Source organism: Narcine bancroftii, chromosome 9, assembly GCF_036971445.1.
Source record: "Narcine bancroftii isolate sNarBan1 chromosome 9, sNarBan1.hap1, whole genome shotgun sequence".
NCBI classification, from domain to species: Eukaryota; Metazoa; Chordata; class Chondrichthyes; order Torpediniformes; family Narcinidae; genus Narcine; species Narcine bancroftii.
The window spans coordinates 94,017,011-94,043,831 of record NC_091477.1 but is presented as its reverse complement, the minus strand read 5'-3'; the positions used below and the strand labels follow the sequence as shown (position 1 = coordinate 94,043,831).

The following is a 26,821-nucleotide window of genomic DNA, read 5'->3' as shown; positions in this document are numbered from 1 at the left end:
ATACTTTGGAGAAAAAAATCAGTTGGTAAGACTTTACTATTTTTTGAAAATACCTCAACCTTAATTATTTGATTTGCTGATCATGAAATTATACATTTAAAAATATCAATCTGAAAATGGCTGAAATTTAAATGTTGCTTCAGATTCCCAGGCTTCCCTTCAAAAGTGTTTGATAGTTGTATAATGGATCAATATTGGGAGGATTTTGGTAAGATTAGAGGGTTACATACACATTTTAACAGATCTTATTTGAAAGACTGAAGAATTCTTATTCAGTAACATTGCAGGATCTCTGGAGAATGTGATGCACATTTCACAAGTAGGTGTTAATTGAAATGAAATGAATAGACCATTGTTTGCAATTGGAGACAGGCTGGATGGTTGGATAACTACAAGGCTTCTGACATTTCTGCAAAGTGCTCACAGAAAGGTCACTTCTAGGTTTTGTTTATCCAAGACACAGCTTGACCAAGGGGGAGAACTCCTGTAGTTTGCTGAAGAAGTGGGGGTTTTGTAAGTGAGAGAGTCACATGGACTTTCTGGCAGTTGGCAGTTGGAGAGAGCGAGAGAGGAAGAGAAGACAAGTCCTCTCAGCTTGTGTGTCTGACATTGAAAGGAGATGAACACTGCAAGCCAGGAAGAGCTGGTTGGAAACAGAAAGTTCCAGAGCAGTGGATGGCTGGAAGTACTATCTGTCTGATGTTTCTCTTGGAATAAGAAGAACAGAAAGGAACTCTGTGGTAGCTTGGAAAACCCTGATGGGGCAAGTTTTATCAATGAGACATTGAGGTGACTAATGGTGGTATCTCAGTTGTGGAAATCCTGGAACAACAAACCTCTTTCTGCAAACCTTACAAGAACCTTACTGAGTGGTAAACATTTACCTTTCAAGCACCAAAACCTGGTGAACTTTATACATGTTAAATTCTGTGCACAGTATAAGAATTACCTGCATCCAGAAAACTTGGAAGGAGAAGAAAGATTGAACTGTGAACCAAAGAACTTTTCTTAAATTTACATACACATTACATACACGTGCACTTAGAATTAGAAGGGGGTTAATTTGGGTAAATTAAGTATAGAGATAAGTTAAAGTTTGATTCTGTTTTCATGTTTAAAGATAATTAAAAATAACTTTTGTTTAAGTAAATACTTGTCTTGGCGAATGTCTATTGCTGGATTTTGGGGTCCTTTGGGCTCATAACAGTTGGAAGTGATCTATCTTCAACTCACAAGGAAAAGACTAACTTCCTCATAGAAAGTCTCTGGCATCTAAAATTCAAAGTTAGATTTATTGGCAGAGTACACCCATGACAACTCTGAGATTCTTTTTCCTGTGGGCAAGGCACAATTTCTACATATCAAAAGTGCAAAAAAAAACTATTCCAGAAAAGATGCATATACAAAAGAGAGAAATGTAAATAAAGTAAGAAATGTAAACAAACTGCAGTACATAAAAATATTCAGTAATAAATAAGGTGCAAAGAGTCCTTAATTGAGTCTGATGGTGAAGGCGTAGCAACTATGATCCTGATGTTACGAGTCTTGTGGTACCTATAATCTCTTTTCTGATTGCAGCAGTAAGAACAGAGCATGTCCTGGGTGCTATGGATCCTTGATGATTGTTGATGCTCTCCAACAGCAGCATTCCATGTAGATTTTCTTGCTGGTGGGGAGAGTTTTGTCTGTGATGTACTGGGCTGTGTCCACTACCTTTGCAGTGCTTTCAGCTCTGAGGTATTGGTGCCCCCATACCAGGTCACGATACAGCCGGTCATCACACTTTCTATTATACATTTGTAGAAGTTTGCCAAGGATTTTGATGTCATACCAGACCTCCACAAACTCCTGAGAGTAGAGGCACTGAAGTGCTTTATTCATGATTATATTCAAGTATTGGGCCCAGAAAAGGACCTCTGCGATTGTGTCTCCTGAGAATTTTTAAATTTGCTCACCATGTCCCCAAGGAACATTTGATCATACATCTCTGGTTTTCCCCTTCTGAAGTCCACAATCAGCTCCTTTGTTTTGGTACCATTGAGGGCATGGTGGTTGTTAGTACACCATTCCACCAAATTTTCAATCTCCCTCTTGTAAGCTCTCTCATTGCCCTTTTTTAATACAACTCATTACCATGGTATTATCAGGAAATTTGTAGATGGTGTACAATAATTGGTTTAGAGCAAGAGGCTAAGAACACAGTCTTGTGGTGCTCCAGTACTGATGGAGATTGTGGTGGAGATGTTCTTGCCAATCCTCATTGATTGTGGTTTGGAAGTGAGGAAATCCAGGATCCAATTCCTCCGATATTAAGGCCCAGGTCTTGGGTTTGCTGACTGGTTTTGAGGGGTTGAATCTGAATGATAAAGAACATCATTATGTTGGCGTCATTGCTCTCCAGGTGTTCCATGGCTTTGTTTAGAGCCAGTAAGACGGCATCTGCCATAGACCTGTTGCTGCAGTAGGCAAATTGGAATGGATCCATGTCACAGCTCAGCTAGGAACTGATATTTTTCAACCACTCAAAACACTTCATCACTGTGGATGCAAGTGCCACTGGCTGATTGAGGCAGATTACCATACTACTTGGGCACAGGCATGATTGAGCCCTGACTGAAACGGGTGAGTACCATGCCATGCTGGAGTGAGATGTTGAAGATGTATGTGAATAGATTGGGAAGTTAGTCAACACAGGTTTTCGATACCCAGTCAGGTACTCAATCCAGACCAGACGCTTTCCTTGGATTCACTTTCCTGAAGGCCGCCCACATGTTATCCTTGTTTACTGACAATAGATCTATTTTGTCATAGACATGATGGTTAAACTGTTAGCTTCCACTATAGTTGCATGGTGAAACTGACTTTGGGGACTCTCTCCTGGGTCAGTATGATTGTTTTAATTTTTTTGACCAGATGAAAAATCTCAATATATTCCAAAAAGTCCCATGAGAACAAAATTTGGCAGTTGTGTCAGTTCTTACACCAAAGCAAGTTTTGCTTAAATATGCCACATGACTATTGATGCAGAAAATGGCAAAAGTTGTAACGGGGGGGAGGTCTTTTCAGTTCAGAAGAGCATCTTCTCACAAATAACCTTTTCTGATTGGAAATCTATGACAGCGAGTGGTGCTGAGACCCTTGTTTGTGGTGTATTTTGATAACTTGGATGTAGAAGTACAAAATGTGATGAATAGGGTTTCTGTCCTTGAAGCTGGAGATTTCTGTTTTCAAGCAGTTATATCTTTTGCCTGACAGAATTGGAGAGAAGAGTGTGCATTCCTTTCTATTTCCTGAGGTTAGTGGGCATCCCTTTTTTGCTGACATTGAGGGAAAGGTTATTATTCTGACACTGTCCCACTAGACTCTCTGCCTCCTTAACGTATTCCACCTTCTTGTTCTTTGGCATCTGGTATGTGTCGTTGGTGTCATCCTCAAACATAGATGAAGTTGGAACAGTGTTTGGCTACATAGACATGAGTTTATAGGGAATATAAGGAGCTGAGAACACAATCTTACAGGGCACTGAGGACTTATCTTGGAGGACATGTTGTTAACAGTTTCATTGCTTGCAGTTTGCAGGGCACGATGTTGAGGATTGAGTTGCAGAGGAGGGATGCTGATATCCATATCTCTTATCTTGGAGGAAGTGTTGTACATCTTTGGAAAATGAGGGTCCAGGGGGATTACTGACCATTGATGGCTCTACCATTGAGGTTGTCAAGTATCAACTTGGTGGAGAATCTCATCTGGTCCCTTAACACCAGCTCCACAGCCAAGAGAGCCTAGCAGTGTCTACTTCCTGTGAAAGCTGAGGAATGTTCATCTCTGACATTCCATCCTCACTACATTCTACAGAGGATGTATTGAGAGCCTTCTGAGCAATTGCATTCACTGCATGGTTTGGAAGTTGTACCACCTCACACTGTAAGACCCTGCAGAGGATAATAAAGTCAGTGGAAAAGATCATTGGGGGCTCTCTTCCTACCAAGACGGACATCTACGATGGATAAGTGAATAAGTCTCCGGGTCCTGACAGGAATTTCTCCAGGACCTTGAGGGAAGTCAGGGAGGAAATAGCAGAGGCTCTGACAGTGATTTTTCAAAAGTCACTAGAGAGGGGCATGGTGCCGCAGGATTGGTGTATCGCAAACATGGTTTCTCTGTTTAAAAAGGGCTCCAGGTGTAGGCCCAGCAATTATAGGCTGGGGTAAGTTTGACTTTGGTGGTCAGTAAACTAATGGAGAGTAGTCTTGGAGATAATATGTATAAGTATTATATTTGTATATATGTGTGTGTGTGTGTGTGTGTGTGTGTGTGTGTATATATATATATATATATATATAAAACACCCAACATCCAAACCCAACCAACCAATTTTCCCTTGCAACCGCTGCAACCATGTTTGCCTGTCCCGCATCGGACTTGTCAGCCACAAACGAGCCTGCAGCTGACGTGGACATTACCCCTCCATAAATCTTCGTCTGCGAAGCCAAGCCAAAGAGACAAAGAGATTATATATTAATACTTATTAAGGCAGGGACTGATTAGGGACACCCAAAATGGGTTTGTATGAGGAAGGTCATATTTGACAAATCTTGTTGAATTTTTTGAGGAGGTGATTAGGAAGGTTGATGAGGATAGAGCAGTAGATGTGGTCTATATGGGTTTCACTAAGACCTTCGATAAAGTTCCACATGGAAGGTTGCTAAGGAAGGTTCAGGCGCTAGGTATTAATGCTGAGATAGTCTGATGGGTTCAACAGTGGCTAGGTGGTAGATGCCAGAGTGTCATGGTGGATAACTGCCTGTCAGGATAGAAGCAGGTGATGAGCAGTGTGCCTCAGGGATTGGTGTTGAGTCCCTTGTTGTTTGTCATTTACATTAATGATTTGGATGATGGAGTGGTAAATTGAGTTAGTAAATAAGCGAACAATACAAAAATAGGTGGGGGGGGGGAGTTGTGGATAGTGAAGATGGTTTTTAGAGACTACAGAAGGATTTGGACTGCGTTGAAGAGTGGGCTGAAAGTTGGCAGATGGACTTTAATGCCAATGTGTGGTGCTTTATTTTTGGGAAGAATAATCGGACATATGTGGTGAAGGGGAGGGCATCGAGGAATGCAGAGGAACAGAGAGATCTTGGAATAACAGCTCTTCATTCTTGGAAAGTGGAATCTCATGTGGATAGAGTGGTGAAGAAGGCTTTTGGTATGGTGGCCTTTATAAATCAAAGCATAGAATATAGGAGTTGGGAAGTGATGTTGAGACTATTCAAGGCATTGGTGAGGCCACATTTTGAATGCTGTGTGCAGTTCTGGTTCCCAAATTATAGGAAGGATATCAATAAGGTAGAGAGGGTGCAGAGAAGATTTACTAAAATGTTGCCTGGATTGTTGTATCTAGAATACAAGGAAAAATTGATAGACCGGGTCTTTATTCATTGGAGCGTAGAAGGTTGATGGGGAATTTGATAGAGTTATTTAAAATTATGAGGGGTTGATAGAGTAGATGTGAATAGGCTTGTCCCCTTGAGGGGTTATGATTTGAGGGTTAGGGGGCAAAAGTTTAGAAGTAACATGAGAGGGAGCTTCTTCAATCAGAGAGTGGTAGCTGAGTGGAATGACCTTTTGGAAGAGGTGGTTACAGCAAGGTCAATTTTGTAATTTAAGAAAAAGTTGGATAGGTGCATGGATGTGAGGGGCTTGTAGGGTTATGGGCAGGGTTCAGGCAAGTGGGATTAGAGGAGGTCACTTAAATTGGTATGGACTAGATGGCCGAGATGGCCTGTTTGCGTACTGTAATTGTTATATGGTTATAAATATCGCTTTATTTTCTCTACCTCAAAGTATCTCAAAACTTACCTCTGTTTCCTCCATTCTCTCCTCTAATAACAAGTGTAAGAGACCCGTAAATGTGGCATATACGGGGATTGGTAGATGCCAATTATGCAGTTTTCCAGTTGACTGAGACTTACTCTTGCAATGCCTAACTAATACACCTGTATTAAGAGTAAACAGTTTAAAAACAAAAATGTTATACTTCCACTGAACAAACCTCACTTGCATGAATATATAAACTTTATTTTCAGTCACATTCTTTGAAAACATTTAACCGCCGCTGCATCTGCAGGTTCCTCAGTCCCTCCTTAGAACCTCCTGCAAGACAAACAATAACATCATAATTAACCCCCCCCACCCAAAGTTCACAGATAAAGCAATACTAATGTACTTAATAAATATACTAATATATAAGGATTCTTACCAAGCAGAGATAAAGAGATACTTTGAGAGTCATCCCAATGGTGAGTGGCATCAACCAGCTGTTCATCCTGGGCAACGCCATTTTAGTCAAACACAAATTTATTCAAACAGCTGCTACAAATGAAGCGTGATCAAGGCTCTTCGCTAGCTGAATATTTTATAATGTAGAAACCACTTTAGATTGTGCATGTAAACTGAGGGTATGTATCTCCATTGTCTTAATTGGCTCCTCTATGAAAATGTCAGGGTGGTTGTTTGATATTCCACTTTGGCTGACCATCAGGAAAAAAAATTGATCTCTGTCCTCTTCACAAATTCTCTTCTCTAATCTCCAACTCTAATCATCATCCATTCAAAGGGTGAAATTGATATAGTGAATTTATAGCCTTGGTTTCATATTTAATCCTAAAATGAGCTTCAGAACAAATAACCTTGCCATCATTAAGGCTGCTTCTGTAATATTGTTCGATACCACCCGCCGCCTTCGGTTTTCTATAATTGAAAGTCTCAGTCACCTCATGAATTTACAGTTCCAGTGCATATTTGGTTGGCCTGCGTGTTTTACCTTTGAAAAACAATGTCATTTGAAGTTCTCCTGTCTATTTCCCCCTCATCATTCCTGTACTCATTCTCAATTAAACAATGCATTAATTTTAAAATTTCACCTTTTTTTTCCCAAATCCTCTCAATCCTTCCTATCTTTATAATTTCTTCTATCTATGTAGTCCATTGACATATCTGGTCTAGATGTCCTGATTATCTATGAACATAATTCCTGAACCATTATCTCCATGCCAATATGGTGAGCTCTGTACTCTTCTTTAACTACCTTCCAGACACTCCTTAAAAGCTATCCCTTTAACAGAGTTTTTGGTTATCAGTCATATCACTTCAAGTGGCTTGGACTTGTTTCTTGATTGATAATGCTCTTATTAATTTTCTTGAGATATGTTACTATGTTAAAGATACTAAATACATTCAAGTCATTGCTGCAATATTTCAGTTTATTATAAAACAAATCAGACATTCTTTTTGTTCAAAATATTCTTTCATAATCTTTCATGATGTGCCATGACATTTTTATATTTTTCAGTTTGACTGTCTTGAAGGGACAGCTTGCAGCCAAACAGAAAGAACTGGAAGACACATTTTTGAAAATGCAGGGTGTTTCAGACCAGCTAGTAGAAGCACAGCGCCAAGTGAAACTTTTCAGGTCAGGAAATCAATCTATGAATTTCCTGAAAAATTGGAAATTAAAACATCATTGAAATCCATGGTATCATTTTGTTGCTTGGAGAATTCATGGCATGTGAATAAATAATCAGGATAGCATGACAGGAAAAAGGCAGCAGATGGTCAACAACTGTTTGGCTGTTTTGAACTTTTCAAACAATTATAATGTCCCAACAAGCATGCAGATTCTTTTCATTTATAGTATAGTGGATAAAGAGGATCAAACAAAATGGGTGACACATTGGATGCTTACAGCATCAGCATGAATAATTAAATGCAGTCAAAGTCATCGTGTGGGTTAGTGGACACGTTGAATTTCTATTATATTAATGCTGGCCATATTTTAATTTTGAATGTACTCAGATTGAGCTTTGCTTACGATAGGAGAGTTGAACATCTTTAGGTTAGGTATTTGACAATATTGAGAAAGTGGAAGTGTAGTCTCCCTTTAGATTTATTATAATGATAATATTGAATTCATGTAATTGAGTTTAAATTAGCACCACATTAAAATCTGGCCAAAGTAAATTAACAAAAAAGAATCTGTCTTTGATCTGAGTCGATATCACATTTCACAGGGAAAAATCAAAGCAGCAAGGACACATTGTTGAGCGGGCAGCCACTTTCCTTCAAGGAATAAGGATTGAGATTGCTGTGCTTAAGGAAGATATAAAAGGCAATTGGATGATATGGGACTCTTTCAGGAAAAAGTTGGCACATTGCCTGAAGGTCACCAACAATTCTGTACAGATGGGTGAGTATAGCGTTGTTATTGGTTCAAAAATATAAACCTGATTGAAGGATTCTTCAATATATTTCATTTATTGTACATTTCGGTGTAAAAGTTGAGTATTGAAACCCTCAAAAATCTCTCAAAAAATGGGGGTGGACTTGTACGCCAGATATACTTTTGAGACCTTAAATTCAACTCAAATAACTGATTTGATGTATGTCAACCCTTGAAAAACAAAAAAAACTACAATAAATTTTCATGTTACCAGAACATTAGAATTAAATTTTTATTGAAAAAAAAACACATTTAGAATCCTTCAACGTGGCAAACATATCCATTGTCTCACTGTTCAAACAATCGTCATACAGATCTCTGTCTGTATCTGATCAGGCGGCTTCAGCTTTGTCATCAGTGTCTCACAATAAATCATCTTCTGTACCATCAATTGCACAAGAGATATCACACTTTTTAAACAATTTTATAACAGTCTCTACTTTCACTTTATCCCATGGTTTGAGCACAAAGTCACAAAGCATATCAAGTGATGCAGCATGCTGTAGTTTTAAACTGGGGAGAAGACTGTGTCTATTCACCTTTCTTGTGCACCTCATGTCTTTATGTACCTTTATAAGGTTTCCCCTCAGCCTCCTGCGTTCTTGGTTTAAAAAAACAGTTAGCCTATCTAAACTCTTGTATCCCAAGCTGTCCAATCCTAGTAACATCCTTTGAATCTTGTTGCAACTTTTCCATTTTAATGACATCCTACCAATAGCAAGATGACTAGTACATATAATATTCTAAACATTGCCTTACCAACATCTTGTACAGCTGTAACATGGATCCCAACTTCTCTACTCAATGCCCTGGCCAATGAAGGCAAACATGCCAAAAGCTGCCTTCACCATCCAATCTACCAAAATGCTCCTTTCAGCAATCACATTACTTGTACCCTTGGTCTCTTTGTTATATGACACTCTCCAGGGTCCTACCAGGTTTGACATGCCAAAATGCAACACTTTGCACTTAACTGAATTTAACTTCAATGGCTTAGCCCATTAACACTAACAAGATCTTTTGAGAATTTTATCAATGTAGTCTGACATTTGAAAATCAACTTTGTATTTTGGCATTTGAGGACAAAAGAGAATCTAACTGGCTACAACTGTTCCAAGAGTCAAACAAGATTTGTTCAAAATAACTTCAGAGCACTTTGGATAACATGGCTACTCCAATGCCATCTGCAGCATAGCTGATGCTGACCACAGTCTTTACACATACTTTCTCTAATGAAAGTTTGCTGAAACAGCTGAGAACAATGTCAATGGATTGAAAACTGCTTCAGAGATGTATTTTATAGTATTGAGGAAGATTCTTATTTCTGCTGTGCCTTAAAAAATTGAAATTACACAAAGAAAAGAAACACCTGAATAGATTATTGCTTCTTGTTGATGATGTTGGTTGAAGAGCATTTATGAGTTTGGTATCAATAAGCCTGTGACCACCCTGGTTTTGAATGGGGAAAAATTATAAGAGGCATAGAAGAGATGGGCAGAAAAGTCAATTTAACTCAATAAAACAATTGTTAGATCATAGCCATAAATCTTTCTACAGTTCTGGTTGCCACAATAGTAGATAATTTACATGAGTAATCATTATTTTTTATATATTGAAGGTTTGATCAAAGGAAATAAATGGCAGAAAAAAAGATACTGTGATTGAGGGAATTGCTTGAAGAATATACAACATGTAGGAGGGAACGAGAAAAATTAGGAAGTCAAAAAAGGGCCAGGAAATATTGTACAATAAAAATTGTAAATGTTGAAACTATTCAATTAGGTCAAGTGGCATCGATGGAGAAAGAAACAGAACTAACATTTCAATTACACATGAAAGTTAACCAATATGAAATGTTAATTCTGTTCTTTATCTCTACAGATGCAGCCTGATTAAATGACTAGATTCAGAGTTTCTGGGTTTTTTTCATATTTCAGATATTTTATGATTGAACTGAAACAATGAAAGTCATGTAGAGATCATTTGGAAGGTACACAAAAACTTCCTTTTGTGATACATTATTGAAACTAATGTTGATGGTTAAAGATAGTTTCGCATTGATGTATTACAAATATAGATGCGTTGAGTAAGTGGGCAAAAATTTGGTAAATGGCATTTAATGTGGAAACATGTGAGGTGATGCACTTAGGAAGCTGAAATTAAAAGGCAAACAATTAATTAAATACAAAAAACTGTAAATAAATAAAATACTGTAAAACCTCTGGTATCTGGCACCTATGGGGATTGGTTGATGCCAACTAAGAGTATTTTCTGGTTGCTTGAGACTTACTCTTACAATAACTAACTAATACTCCTGCATTAAGAATAAACCATTTAAAAGACAAAAAATACTATACTTACACTGAACAAACTAACTTGCAAGGATGTATAAACCTTGAAGCATTTTACTTTATTTTCAGTTACATTCTTTGAAAAAATTTAACCATTACTGCATCTGCAGGTTCCTCCCCCTGCACTGAGTTGCCTGAAAGACGAACAAGAACATTAAAGATAATTAACACCCCTTCCCCCAAGTTTACAGATCAAACCTCTGACCAGGATGACTCTCATTTGGCAGGGATAAAAAGACATTTTAAGAGAGTCTCCCCAACAGCAAGTGGCATCAACCAGCTTTTCTCCTTGGTGACACCTTTGCTGCTTCACACAACTTTATTGAATCAACTGTTATGAGCAAAGCACAACCATGGCACTCCACTGGCTTAATATTTGCTCCCATCTTTACCAAAAGTCTATGTATTATTTCAGAGGATATTTATTTTTACAATTTTACACTTGTATAGTTTTTACTTATTGTTTTATTCTCAATTATTTTAATTTTTAAGTTTATTTTCCTTGATTTGTTTTTTTTTGTTTTGCTGGTTGCTTGAATTCTTGATAGAGGCATCTTGGAGTTCCTGTGCATGAATCACAGAGGTTGGTATTTCATGGTGTGGGTGAGACCACCTGGAGTACTGTGCACAAGTTTAGTCCCTTAACCTAAGAAAAAAAAGCATTGGAAGCAATCCAAAAGAGATTCATGAGGCTAATCTGTGATGAGAGGATTGACCTATCAAGAGAAACCAAATAGGTTTGTTCTGTGTTCTTTAGGGTATTAAAGAATGATCTTGTTGTTGAAACATAAGGAGACACACCATAATAGGTGCCAAAAGGTTTTTTTTTAAATTGGTGGGCCTTGAATAGGGGGTTCGGGTTGGGGGGGTCATAGTTTCAAGTTAAGGAGCCATTCATTTAAAGCCAATGTACAGATAAATTTGTTTTCACAGAGGTTCATGAATCTCTGGAATCCTCTACCCCAGAAATTTGAAGAGGCTAACTTATTAAACTATTCAAAATTAAGGTGGATATGTTTTGGAAAATTCAGGGGATTGAGGGCATTGGGGATCTGGCACAGGGGAAGAGTTGAAGCTTTGGATACATCAGCCAAACAACGGCATGCTTGAGATGCCAAGTAATTTATTCCTGCTCCAATGTTCTTGTTTTTTAGTTTGAGAGGTGGTGTGCTTTCTTTTATCTACACTGATTATTCCTCCATTTTGAACAGTTCTGGGCTAGGAGCAGTCAGTATGGATGTCGCAATTTTTAAGAGAGGTTTTGGGAGTATCTTTGAACCTTTCACTCTATCCATCTGATGATCTCCTGCTCTGATGGAGTTGAAGAGTAGAGTAGCCACCAGAAAATTCATGTCCAATATGAGAATGATATGACCTATACCTTGTATCTGATCCAACAAAACACGAGATCTACCAGTATGGTGATAACACACTGAGATCATGCCTGCACTAGATGTTCACAAAGTTGTGGGGAACTGCAGAACTACCACAAGATTTCAAAGAAACATCAGTTGTGATCATCTACAAGAATAAGGGAGACACGAGAGATTGCAATAATCATTGTGGCATCACTCTTCTGTCAGGAAAATGCCTCGTAAAGATCATCCTTAGACGTTTGGTGTCCAACATCAATGACAACATCCTTCCAGAAAGCCAGTGTGATTTTCGAACAGGCCACAGTACAGTGGATATGATCTTCTCACTGAGGTAGCTTGAAGAGAAATGTGTTGAACAGCAGAGAAGTCTCTATGTCACATTTGTTGATCTAATCAGAGTGTTTGACCCTGTTGGTAGAGGTGGCCTGTGGAAACACTTACCAAAATTAGGTTGCCCCCGCCCCTCCCCATGCCTAATTAACTTTATCCATCAGTTCCATGAAGGAATGGTAGGCGACATCAATATGTGTGGCAAGTTGTCAGACCTACTTCATATCAGCAACAGTGTAAAACAGTGTTCTGGCTCCTACTCTCTTTGGATTGTTCTTCAGGATGCCACATCAGACCTGGAGTTAGGGGTCTTCCTACAAACAAGGGCTGATGGCGGGTTCCTCAACTTCGCAAGACTGAGAACAAAAACAAGAGTCAAGGACATTGGCACACGAGCTACAGTTTGCTGATGTCTGTAGACTGGTTGCCCACTCCTTTGAAGACTTGCAAGAGATCACCAGACACTTTGCCAGTGCTGCCAAGAGCTACAGATTGACAATCAGCCTGAAAAAGACAGAAGTTTTGTACCAACTGACCCCTGGCTCAAGCTACAAAGAACCAACTGTCCTCATTGACGACACTCGACTCAGAGCTGCCAGTTTTTCTCCCTGGGCAGCACAATAACATCCTTAGCTTCTCTAGATGTAGAGATGGTATCAAGAACCAGAAAGTTCTGCTTTTCCTTTGATCAGCTGAAAGACTGGGTTTGGTCACAGAACATCAGGTTGGTCACCAAGTGCAAGGTGTACAGGACTGTTGTCATATTTTCCTTGTTGTATGGATGTGAGATGTGGTGTCCATATCAGAGTCACTTATGTCAGCTTGACCAATTGCAGCAGCATCACCTATGTTTTTGATGAAGATCACCTGGCATGACAATGTCTCCAATATCAAGATCCTTTCTTGAACTGGAATGTTAGCAGTTTCAACCTTGGTGATGTCAGCCAAATGCGCTGGGAAGGACATGTAGGAATGCCTGACGGAAGACTGCCCAAGGACATCTTGTACAGTCAATTGCCCAGTGGTACCCGAGAATGAGGAGGCCAGTGACTACGGTACAAGGATGTTCTACAGAGGAGACTCAAGAAAGCTGACATTGCCCCATCAACATGGGAGGATCTGGCTCAAGATCCCTCATAGTGGAGGAATGCCATCAGAAAAGGTGTGGATGCTGCTGAGAAAAAGCTCAGAGAATGCCACAACAGAGCTTCTGCCCCTGTTGCCCCTTCAGGCCTCATCTGCCAATTATGTGGCAAGCAGTGGCTGTCAAGGATTGGCTTTACAACCAGGACGCACATATCAAACCCCACAAACTGACTGAAATGAACTATCATCATCTAATGGGAATGGATAGCCAGAAGAGAAGTATCTAACTGAATGTAATTAGGTCTTCAATCCTGGAGATGTTGCCCTGGGCAAGAAGACACAACATTGTTTTGTTTACCCTTCTAGTGGAGTTGGAGGATTTTGTGGAGACTGTTGTTGCTACCTCTCCCATACTTTCACGTTCCTGCTTTAGGTGGTCCAAGTGTCAGAAGCATACAGGAAGGTACAGATCTCTGAGTGAGAAATTTGTACATTGAATTATCTTGTTTATAAAAACTAAAACAATCATTTGTATAAAAATATTTTATTTTGAAATGTATCAAATCCAGCAGTCTAATATTGTATAATGTTATATTTATGGGGGAAACTATTATATGGATTTTATTTTTGAGGGGCTGAAATTTCCCACCAGAATTGACATACCATATCAGTTGCAGAAATCCAAATGATCTCAAAAACATGAAGAATCAAAACACATGTCCTACCATGGGGGAGATCAGAAACGTGGCAAAAATCTGCATCGTCAGAAGCGTCAGGAGTTCCAGTCTGTGGGCAGCTGGGACCAGGTGGAAAATCCATGTCGAAGGTATTGGAGCTCCAGCCTGCGGGTGGCAGGGGCTGAGGTGAGAGTTTGCAACCGAAGTGTGAGGAGCTCCAGCCAGCGGGCAACTAGGGTGTGTTCACAACAGAGGAATCAGGAGCTTCAGCTTGCAAGTGGCCAGGGTCGAGGTGAGAGACGATGGCTGACTTTTACACATGATACAAGGAAAATTCCAGATCTTTTGGTCAAAACAGGGGGGTTTAACTTTTAAATGAGGTCTTATTTTATACGTATAAAACATAGTCCAGAAAAGTTTACATTTATACGTGTATTGCGGTAGTTGAAAAATAAGACTTTGTTTTCTTCTGAGGCAGTTGTTTCTGTATATATAGAGGTGGATGAGAAATTCATGAACTCTTCTCATGTGCAAGTGAACACTTCAAAGAGAAAAAAAACTCATTGTTAGTTATGCTGATCAACTGCAGGTAACCTGTTATCAAGACAAACTGGCCTGTTTGAGCAGATGTTTACAATGTAGTGATAATTTATTTTTGAAAATGTTTAAAATAATTGGCAAGATTGTAATATAATGGTAAAAAATGGAATTTTATATTAATTCAAATTAAACACCTTTGTAAGAAGCTTATATGAAGTATGACATATAAATCTTCTTTAAAAGATATGAGTAGAGCCATGTGAGCATCTTGGGTTCTAATCAGGACACAATCCTTGATTCCTGTGTGGGTGTAATGCACTGTAATCAAGGCTGTGGAGGATGGTATATTTTTAAAATGTGGAATTGACTTATCTGACTCTTCTTTGGCTTGGCTTCGCGGACGAAGATTTATGGAGGGGGTAAAAGTCCACGTCAGCTGCAGGCTCGTTTGTGGCTGACAAGTCCGATGCGGGACAGGCAGACACGGTTGCAGCGGCTGCAGGGGAAAATTGGTTGGTTGGGGTTGGGTGTTGGGTTTTTCCTCCTTTGCCTTTTGTCAGTGAGGTGGGCTCTGCGGTCTTCTTCAAAGGAGGTTGCTGCCCGCCAAACCGTGAGGCGCCAAGATGCACGGTTTGAGGCGATATCAGCCCACTGGCAGTGGTCAATGTGGCAGGCACCAAGAGATTTCTTTAGGCAGTCCTTGTACCTTTTCTTTGGTGCACCTCTGTCACGGTGGCCAGTGGAGAGCTCGCCATATAACACGATCTTGGAAAGGCGATGGTCCTCCATTCTGGAGACGTGACCCACCATGAAAACATCAAGCCCTTTCAATAATGCCTCAGTCAAAACCATGCTTTTTAATTTTTTTGTAAGATTTTACCTGGCAAAAGAGATATCCCTCCCTATCTGTACAGGAATACCAGAAAGTTACAAACCAAGACTTGCCAATTATGGGTAGAGCTAAAAGATGTTAGGTCTGCTTTGTTCATGAATGAGTGAGTCAAACACCAGACTGAGTCGAAATCAAGGTTCTTTGTTCTTTATTGCCGGATTGTAACACTTGCAACTAACAGTGTTAGTTGGAGAAGGCGCATTCTGCCGTTATCAGCAAGTGGTGTTTTTTTTATACCTCAGGATACGTACTTAGTAAATTATCATACCATGACATTGTCCAATGAATAAACTGTTGCTATCCTTCTCTGTTAGTCTGCTGCACATCATTCTTGTTAGTGCAAAGCTTATCTTGAGTGTACAAGGTCACATCTGCATTCTGTTACTCCTTAGTACTGGGTGACTCCTTCTCCGGTCCCATCTCATGATGTTTTTACCTTACAAAGAGCACCAGATTACAAACAATTTAAGTGAAGGAAAATGAGAGGGACCTTTGGCCAACTTCAGTCTCAACCAAATGGTGATGCTCCTAATGGAGAGGGGTTCTTTGACTAAATAACCAAAGCTAATGGTTGTGTACCATTTAAAAGGGATTGATAGCGCCTTTGGAAGACTACACAAAAGAGTCTGGAAAAACAACCAACTGAAAAACCTCACAAAGATAAGCGTATACAGAGCCGTTGTCATACCCACACTCCTGTTCGGCTCCGAATCATGGGTCCTCTACCGGCACCACCTACGGCTCCTAGAACGCTTCCACCAGCGTTGTCTCCGCTCCATCCTCAACATCCATTGGAGCGCTTACACCCCTAACGTCGAAGTACTCGAGATGGCAGAGGTCGACAGCATCGAGTCCACGCTGCTGAAGATCCAGCTGCGCTGGATGGGTCACGTCTCCAGAATGGAGGACCATCGCCTTCCCAAGATCGTATTATATGGCGAGCTCTCCACTGGCCACCGTGACAGAGGTGCACCAAAGAAAAGGTACAAGGACTGCCTAAAGAAATCTCTTGGTGCCTGCCACAATGACCACCGCCAGTGGGCTGATAACGCCTCAAACCGTGCATCTTGGCGCCTCACAGTTTGGCGGGCAGCAACCTCCTTTGAAGAAGACCGCAGAGCCCACCTCACTGACAAAAGGCAAAGGAGGAAAAACCCAACACCCAACCCCAACCAACCAATTTTCCCTTGCAACCGCTGCAATCGTGTCTGCCTGTCCCGCATCGGACTTGTGAGCCACAAACGAGCCTGCAGCTGACGTGGACTTTTTACCCCCTCCATAAATCTTCGTCCGCGAAGCCAAGCCAAAGAAGAAGATCAACTGGAGTTTTAAAGCTAGGTAAATTGGTTATTCAAAGCTGCTAATTTTTACATTTATGTCATATAACCATATAACAATTACAGCACGGAAACAGGCCATTTCTGCCCTTCTAGTCTGCACTGAACCAAGTACTCTCCTCTGGTCCCACCAACCTGCACCTTGCCCATAATCTTCCATTCCCCTCCCATCTATATACCTATCCAATTTTTCCTTAAAATGACAAAATGGACTCCATCACCACTACTTCTCCCAGAAGCTCTTTCCACACAGCTACCACTCTGAGTGAAGATGATCCCTCTCATGTTACTTCTAAACTTTTGCCCTTAACTCTTAACTTCTTGTTTCAATCTTTCCCTCAAAGGAAAAAACCTACCACATCAACTCTAACTATCCCCCTCATAATCTTAAATGCCTCCATCAAATCCCCTCTCAACCTTCTACATTCCAAAGAATAAAGACACAATCTGCTTAATCTTTCTTTGTAGTCTAGATTCTGAGACCCAGGTAACATTTTCATAAATCTTCTCTGCACTCTCTCTACCTTGTTGATATCCTTCCTATAATTTGGGGACCAGAACTGCACACAGTATTCCAAATTTGGCCTCACCAATGCCTTGAACAGTCTCAACATCACTTCCCAACTCCTGTATTCTATGCTTTGATTTTTATAAAGGCCAGCATACTAAAAGTGTTCTTCACCACCCTATCCACATGAGATTCTGCCTTCAGGGAATGATGAACCATTATTCCTAGATCTTTCTGCTCCACTGCATTTTTCAATGGTCTTCCATTTACTACGTATGCTCTGTTTTGATTATTCCTTCCAAAATGAAGCACTTCACACTTCTCAGCATTAAACTCCATCTGCCATCTTTCAGCCCACTCTTCTAAGCCGTCCAAATCCCTCTGCAATCTTTGAAAACCTTCTTCATTATCCACAATTCCACCTATTTTAGTATTATCCACATATTTACTAATCCAATTTACCACCCCATCATCCAGATCATTAATGTAAATGACAAACAGTAAGGGACCCAGTACAGATCCCTGAGACACACCGCTTGTTACTGGCCTTCAGCCTGACAAACAGTTATCCACTATGACTCTCTGACATCACCCTTCCAGCCACTGTTGAATCCATTTGACTATCTCAAAATTAATACCAAGCGACTGAACCTTCCTAACTCACCTTCCATGCGGAACCTCATCGGCCTTACTGAAGTCCACATAGACAACATCCATTGCTCTACCCTCATCAACTTTCCTAGTCACCTCTTCAAAAAATTCAACAAGATTTGTCAAACATGACCTTCCATACACAAATCAGTGTTGAGTGTTCCTGATCAGACCCAGTCTCTCCAGATACTTAAATATATTATCCCTAAGGATGCTTTCCATTAACTACCACAGACATCAAATGTACAGGCCTATAAATCCTTTTAAATGGTACACAGCTATTAGCTAGGATTGCTCCTCAAACCCTTTTCAAACAAAGGAACCACATGTGCAATACGCCAATCCTCCGGCACTATACCCATCTCTAGTGACATTTGAAAATGTCAGAGCCTCTGCTATTTCCTCACTAGCTTCTCTCAACGCCCTGGGAAAAATCCTGTCGGGTGTCAGAGACTTATCCTTCTTTATATGCTTCAAAAGCTCCAGTACTTCCTCTTTCTTAATCACTACAGTTTCCATAATTACCCTCTGCTTCCTTAACCCTGTACAATTCAATATCCTTCTCCTTAGTGAGTACCGTAGAAAAGAACTTGTTCAAAATACAGATCTCTTCTGATTGGTGCTCATGCTCCAGGAAATAAAGATTCAATTTATCTAACCTAGTGATTCTCAACCTTTTTCTTTCCACTCACATACCACTTTAAGTAAGCCATAAGGGATTGCTTAAGGTGGTGTGTGTGTGGGAAGGGAAGGTTAAGAATCACTGCTCTAGACCCAATTGTTACTGAAATGTTCTGCTTGAGGAAAAATTGTCATTGGCCCATTTCCTTTGGAGTTATGAAACTGTGCACATAATGAGTCAATTAGTTACAATTAAAACAGTGGTTTTCAAATATTTTCTTTCCACCTTAAGCAATCCCTTACTAATCACAGAGCACTTATTGCATAGGGAATACTTAAAGTGATATGTGAATGGAAAGAAAAATATTTCACCTTTTCCTATAATTCAAAAGTTCCAGTCCTGGCAACATCTTGGTGAGTCTCCTTTGCACCCTTTCTAACTTAGTGATGTCCTTTGTGTGGCTGGGTAGCCAGAATTGCCCCACTTCCTCAATTGTGGTCTCACCAACACCTCAGAGCTGTATGTTGAGGTCCCTACTTTTGCAATCTATTCCCTATCCAATGAAACAAGCATGCCAGGCACATTCTTCTCCTTACTGTCTATGTGAGCTGTCACTTTCATGAAAAACACTTAACTATCTTTTTAATCAGGTTCATGGAAAGAGTTCATGAAATAAACCATCTATGTAAAATGGAAATTGATTGTTTCTCTTCCCACAGATTTGACCTAACCTCCTGAGTTCTTCCAGCATTTTCTGCTTTTGTTTTGGATAAATGACTTGTAAGTTTCAGCTTGTGAAAATAAATGGGCTCTGCTTTTGATTTGCTTGCTCACTGGCAGGTGATTATTGACTTGCCTCTGACTTGTCCTCACTCCGTTAAGGGCATCTACAACAGGCAGTGTTTCAAGAAAGCAGCTTCTATCTTCAAGGACCCAGACCACACAGGCCCTGCCCTATTCTCACTGCTATCAACAGGAAGGAGGTACAGGAGCCTAAAGATGAACACCCAACAGTACAAAAACAGCTTCTTCCCCTCTGCCATCATATTTCTGAATGGACAGTGAACCCCAGACACTACTTCACTTTCTCTTCTATTGCACTAATTTCTAAAAATGTAATTTATTACAATATTTAGTGCTTCCGCAAATCAACAAATTTTGTTACGTTCATGGCAGTAAAATCTAATTTTGATTTAGTTTTGTCATTTTGCTCATCCTCAACTTATAATCACTCAGCACCACTTAAGGACCTGAGTTCTGAAATTTGCTCACCAGATCTGTTCATTGTCTAGCCCTCTTTCCTCTGTTTAAGATGCTCTTCAAAACCAACATATTTTGGCCAATTGCTGCAAAATAACAATTGGTATGAATAACAAATGGATTAGCTATAATGTAGAATTTCTAAATGGACCTCTCTTTGGATGGCAAGTTGCAATGATTGATAATTTTTTATAAGTTCAATAAAGCCACTGAAAATATTGGTGCTAAATTTTCTGGTGGCACCAACATAATTATAAAAGGAAATTCCGAAGGTGAGGAAACAAAGGAATATAGTTTTTGCTAAGTAGTGGATAAAAGTTTGGCAACTGGAGTATAATGTAGGAAGGAAGGTATAGCAGAAAAAATGAACAAAATTATGTTAAGTAAATGGTGAGTGATTGTAAAGTTCAGAAAAGCATAGGGATCAAAGGGATTAGTTGCAGAAGCTGGGTAATGTAAATAACAAGGAAAGCTATAGAAAATCATTAATTTCTGGGGAAATTGAGTACGAGTAAGGAGATTGTGCTTCAATAACAAGGTATTGGTAAGATCACATCTTAGATCATTATGTAGAGTTTTGGTCTCTTTGTTTTACAATCTTATTAATTCATCAGAAGTAGTTCAGGGAACGTTTACTGGACTTGTATCTCTAATTAATGTATTGTCCAGTGAGGAAGAACATGTGAAAGTTGTGTGTGAGGTTTTTTCGCTCAAAGATGTCAATTAGGACAGTGGAATTTTGGCACTCACTAATCAGGAGATCTGTAAGGTCACATACCTGAACAACTACAGGCCAAGCAGTGGCCTATTAGAATTTTAACTGGTACTAGAGAGATCTTTGGCCAAAATCTTCTTTCATATTGGAGATCAATATAATTTACAAGGCTCATTTAAAGAGTAGAATCAAGATAAATTCTGAAGGCCATAATATTCCATTGTTAGCACATTAACCTTGGATGCATGGTTGAATTTCAAAGCCTCTGTAGTTTATCTATATTTGGTCAGCATAATTCAATTTACATGAATAATAAACATTTTTTATGTCTCTGAAGACTTTCAGCTAGCTATTTTTATGTCTCTGAAGATTTTCAGCTAGCTATTCAGATGGAGAAAGGGTCTTTTCTTCAACTTTGTACCAGGGAACTAGGAACTTTATAGTTCTTTAATAAAATACCAGACCTCGTCCTTAAGAACTGTGAAGAAGGCACGCCATCTTTTCTACTTTCTAAGAAATCTGAGGATATTCTGCGTGTTGTCAAATGCTCTATTGAACTTCTGCACATGTTCTGGGGCAAGTATATTGGCTGGTTGCATTATGACCTGGTTTGGAAACTTGAGTGCACTGGATCACTGAAGGCTGCAGAAAGGGGCAAAAATAGCCAAGTCTGTCACAAACACTGACCTTCTGGGCATTGAAGACGGCCGACATCACTAAGAATCCCCATCAGCTGGTCAAGCTCTCTTCTTCCTGCTATATTTAGGGAGAAGGTACAGAAGCTGTTAGGTGTTCTAACTTTAAGAATTTTATTTTCAAAAGCTATCAAGGTCTTGAATGTCCCCGTACTGCCCTGACCACAAACACTGTGCCAGGATCACCAAAGATCTGTCTGCACTATAGTATTGTCACATTTTTTGTTCTAACTACCACTCAGAAAATTTAGCTTTCCTTTTTTTTAAATCTCATGCAGAAATTTAATTTCTACTGTACTTGTTGTTTGTCAATGTATTCTATGTACACATAGCTGCAGCAAACCAGGATTTCAGTGAACTTGTGTATATGACAAAGACTGATCATCATTTAATAAAAAGTACACACAAAAAAAAGTTCTCAGCAATGATTAACCTTTTTTCATAAGAATTAGGAGCAGAGCTGATTTGCTGAGAATCTTGGAGTCCAGGCATTGTGGCAAGGTTCCAGCTGTGAGAAGAGTGCAGAGTCGCTGACAAACTGTTCTTCTCGTGCATCAGGCACAAAGCTGTGAGGGAAAGGAGTTTAAGAAATGGGGAAAATGAGCAGTGTAGAGCTCGTCGAAAGAACCAAAGACTTATTGATCCAAACCAAGGCTTTTATTAGCAAAAGACAGGAGCTCTTCACAGGTGGCCGACCAGTCGGAATGATCCGACCTGGCTAGGGACACAACCCTTTAAGGCCCAGACAGTAGGCGTGGCTTAGCTCTCAGCCAATCGCTGTAAGCAGTCTACATACAGTAACTATATACACTATATACATTGGTGATAGATCTGTACTATCACAAGCAGGTAGGTGAGAAGGGATTATGAATTAAAGAGAAATATCTTTGCTCTCATCTCAAATGGTCTTTCATCCAGATTTTGAGGCTTCTGCATTGCACACTTTTAAGCAAGACTGTACTTGATTGTTTGAATACTACATTCAAATTATCTTTCTCTCTGATGTTTTGCTCAGATGACAGGAAGTATTTGCATTGTAATATTCTGTTTCCATGAAAACTTTGAAATGTTTCCTTTCAGTTCTGACAATGGATTGGTATTGTCATTTTTAAAAGGCCAGTGTTGGAGCACTTTTGTATGAAATGTCTGCAATAATAGGTGTACAAGCATAATTTGGGAACTTTCACACATTATAGTTTTTTTTTCTATATTGCTTATTGGGTTCTTGCAGCCATCATAGTCGTAGAGTTGTACAGCACAGAAGCAGATCTTTCAGTGCACTATCTCCACCTTTTTGTCTATCTGCACGAATTCTCTCTGCTTCTGCTTGTGCAGCAGCACGTGAGCACACTCAAGGGACTATTTGCTGGAAAGAGAGAATGATGCACTGAAATATGATGAGGTGCATAGGTAGAACACTTGGACGATTGAATAGCAGGACAGGAGCTCCTGGTAGAGGTAGCCTTCAAGACAAGTATTGGTATGCTCATTAGTTCAAAGGTAGTTCTAGACAACTGAAAAACCTCACAAAGATAAGCGTATACAGAGCCGTTGTCATACCCACACTCCTGTTCGGCTCCGAATCATGGGTCCTCTACCGGCATCACCTACGGCTCCTAGAACGCTTCCACCAGCGTTGTCTCCGCTCCATCCTCAACATCCATTGGAGCGCTTTCATCCCTAACGTCGAAGTACTCGAGATGGCAGAGGTCGACAGCATCGAGTCCACGCTGCTGAAGATCCAGCTGCGCTGGGTGGGTCACGTCTCCAGAATGGAGGACCATCGCCTCCCCAAGATCGTGTTATATGGCGAGCTCTCCACTGGCCACCGTGACAGAGGTGCACCAAAGAAAAGGTACAAGGACTGCCTAAAGAAATCTCTTGGTGCCTGCCACATTGACCACCGCCAGTGGGCTGATAACGCCTCAAACCGTGCATCTTGGCGCCTCACAGTTTGGCGGGCAGCCACCTCCTTTGAAGAAGACCGCAGAGCCCACCTCACTGACAAAAGGCAAAGGAGGAAAAACCCAACACCCAACCCCAACCCACCAATTTTCCCCTGCAGCCGCTGCAACCGTGTCTGCCTGTCCCGCATCGGACTTGTCAGCCACAAACGAGCCTGCAGCTGACGTGGACTTTTACCCCCTCCATAAATCTTCGTCCGCGAAGCCAAGCCAAAGAAAAAAGAGTTCTAGACATTATGATGTTATGGTATAACTGCAAATACAATAGATTTTGAAAAATCAAAACTCCTAACTGTGAAAATTTAAAATTACATCTTTGAATATTTATTAATCCTTTTTTTTTCCTCTTTTAATTAACTCCATGATAAAGGGGTAAGTAAAATCGGATTGGTAGATAGTAGGTAGATTAATGTAGTCTGAAATTTAAAATAAAAAACATTTTGAACTTGTTTATAATAACTGATTATCACAATTCTCTTTTCAGAATAAAATTTTGTAACTGCAATTACAAAGTCATTTTGCAGAAAAAAATGCCCAGACTAATTGTTGTCAAAACAATAATATTTTGAATTTTCTTTGAGCCATTATGATACATTAATTGTGATTGGACACCTTTTATATTTTGGATGGAGAATGGAGGATTGTATTGCTTTTTCCTTAATGTTTTATGGTTTTTTTTCCAGATTGTTCAGTATATCCTCTGAAAAATCAAACTTTTTTTTGTAAACTGTCAGTTTGCTGCAGCTTTCAATTCTAAAAAGGAAGAAAAGGATATTCCAGAGAAGGCTAGATGCTGAACTTAGAGATTCTGCCACACTTCATAGCAGGCCCTTATTTCATTTGTATTCCTTCCATTTCCTCTTTAATGTGAAATTCATAAACCTTTTGCTGGGGAGTAAAACTAGTGGCAGGAGCTGAACATGGAGAGCGTTTGGGAGAAAGGAAACAAGGAATTGGGTCTTAGGGTATGAGAAGGGAGCAAATGTGGTGCACTAGTGCAGAAAATCTGCAGACATTGTGATTGTAGTTCAATGCACAAAAATGTTGGAGAAACTCAACAAGTCATGCAGCATTCCTTATGTACCTCAAGATATAGAACCAACATTTCTGGCCTGAGTCCTTCATTAGTTGAATTGTTGCATTAATATGATTCTATTTTCAAAGGATATCTTAGTACCAGGACAATAGCTGTAAGAAAGAATCAACAATTTCAGTTTGGGTCGTGATTACTTCACATCTATTCTTCATGTATTATTCCTTTTTATAAAGTGGATCTGTGGATGACACATAACTAAGTACTTGTTCATGTCACGATTCATAAAAGGAATTGGACAGCAGAGCATACTTAGAAACTAGATTCAGCTGCTTGCCAATGTGAAATTATGGTAAATAATGGCTTCCGTTTCCTTGCATCGAAGGCAGACTTTTTTTATCCACTGGTAATAGCGGTGAACTGCACAATTTGCCAAGTGAAATAGGATCAGGGTACTTGTACAAGAATGCTGATAAATCAAAATCTGCATTTAAGCAGAATTGAAGATAAACAAAATGGAAGAGGCAAATGATAATGACATTCTAATTGTTTTTTATTTTCAGAAATCTTGGGATTACAAGAAAGCCTCAAGAGGTCTAATGAAGAGGTAGATGTCCTGAAGCAGCACGTAAAAGAGCTACATCTTTCAATAAATACACTTGCATTACAAACCCATCAAATTAATGATATGGCGCAGAAAGAGGCTGAACTTCAATTTAAATGTCACGAATTACAGCAACAGACACTTGGTAAGTGAAAGCTTGGATGAACGATGTTAACTTTGTTATGCAAGATATATTGGATTTAAAAACCCAGCCTGATTGTCAAATTTTCAGTGCACTAAGGTCATAGAGACCAACAACCTTTCCTGTCATTAGCCAGTTAAAGAATCCTAAATTGATTTGCGATGCCCACGATTGGGGGATCAAATTTCAGAACAATATTAAGATATTGGCCTTGCGTAGCAAGAGAATCAATTGCACAATATCATCTCAGGTCAAAGGGAGAAGTGTTTTATTTCTTGATGCAGTGAAGCAGGCAGGTCCACTTGCCTTCATTTATATAAAGCGGTTCAGTTATCACCTCTTAACCAGTCTGAAGCAAAAAAGTGCGTGATTGGCATCTTCTGTTATCTGCCCCCCTGCATAATAATTGTGTGCCTTAGAAACCCTTGGCTTTGGTTAGTGTTGGGTGTTTTGGGATCATCAGCATCTTTTTCTTGTTCAATCAACTAATGCTTTGATTAGTAACAATGTCTTCCCAAAGGCCCCATAGTCTTGGTATTACTAGCCACATTTCATCTGGCTCAAAATACTTGTCATTTCATGCTGTAAGTCTGCAGATGATTGTCAGGAGAACAAATAGGGACTTTTAAGAGTCTTCCCATAGGGGACAGTATTCTCTTTTCCAAATTCTTTGAGGTGCTTTCTATTCTGGGAACTGGTCCATTATTTGTTCTGATAAAACAGAGCAGATGCTCTTGACACTGTCTTTACGCACACATGTGGTGTCTTACTTTAGCATGTCTGGACTGACCCAGATCTCTAAACTGCAGTGATTGCTATAAGACCTCCAACATATCTGAGGTTATGCTCAAGTGAAAATAGTTTCTTTACTGTATGTACTTCTTGGAAGTTCGGTCATGCAAGCTAAGTTTGAATTTGGTGAGACAAAAAAAAACTTTCTTACAATGCTTTATCATTTTTTGACATGCTAGCCAACCTTACATGCTACTTCCTCCTGTCTAGAAGTCCCACTTCAATGGTACAGTATCTTCTAACCATCTATATTACAAATTAAACTGTCATTTCAAAAAATAAATCATAATTTCATTTCACCTGTGTCCATAAAATGCCAGAACTTGGTGAACATAGAACATTACAGCACACTACAGGCCCTTCAGCCCATGATGTTGTGCCAACCTATATAAACCAATGCTGCCCACGACAGGCCCTTCACCCCATGATGTTGTGCCAACCTATATAAACCAATGCCACATCAATCAGCCCTTCCCTCCCTTACAGTTCATAACCTACCATTTTTTCTTACATCCACATGCCTATCTAAGAGCCTTTAAATTTCCTTATTATATCAGCCCCTATTCCCACCCTCGGCAAAGCATTCCAGGCACCCACCACTCTTGTGTAAAATTTAAAAATAAATAAATAAATAGGAATTACCTTTGACATCTCCTGTAAACTTTCTTCACTCTCCTTGAACTGATATCCTGTGGTTTTGGCCATTGCTGCCCTGGGGGGGAAAAAGGTGCTGGCTGCTCACCCCATTTATGCCTCTTACAATCTAGCACACTTCTATTAAAACAGCTCTCATCCTCTGTCATTCCAAACAGAAAAGCCCTAGTTCACTCAGTCTTATGAAGAAAGACATCTTCTCCGATTTTAAATTGTTTTTTGTACACATCATTTTATTTTCAAAATACTTCCAAATAGTGGCAAGATGGAAAATCTTCTATCACTGGTGTGTATAGATAGAGAACTGCTGATCT

General features: G+C 39.7%; 1 protein-coding gene across 4 annotated transcripts in view; it reads left to right on the top strand.

Moving 5' to 3' along the window:
- lekr1 (Leucine-, glutamate- and lysine-rich protein 1) overlaps positions 1–26,821 on the top strand; it is a 110,793-nt gene that overhangs the window by 37,574 nt on the left and 46,398 nt on the right. For 3 of the 4 annotated variants that reach the window (XM_069896880.1, XM_069896881.1, XM_069896883.1), the window contains exons 4-6: positions 7,352–7,471; positions 8,070–8,245; positions 24,879–25,064. In XM_069896880.1, the coding sequence (XP_069752981.1) occupies positions 7,352–7,471; positions 8,070–8,245; positions 24,879–25,064 (482 nt within the window). Of the gene's footprint in view, positions 1–7,351; positions 7,472–8,069; positions 8,246–14,101; positions 14,391–24,878; positions 25,065–26,821 lie in introns of those variants that run through there. The other variant, XM_069896884.1, reaches the window with a different exon arrangement.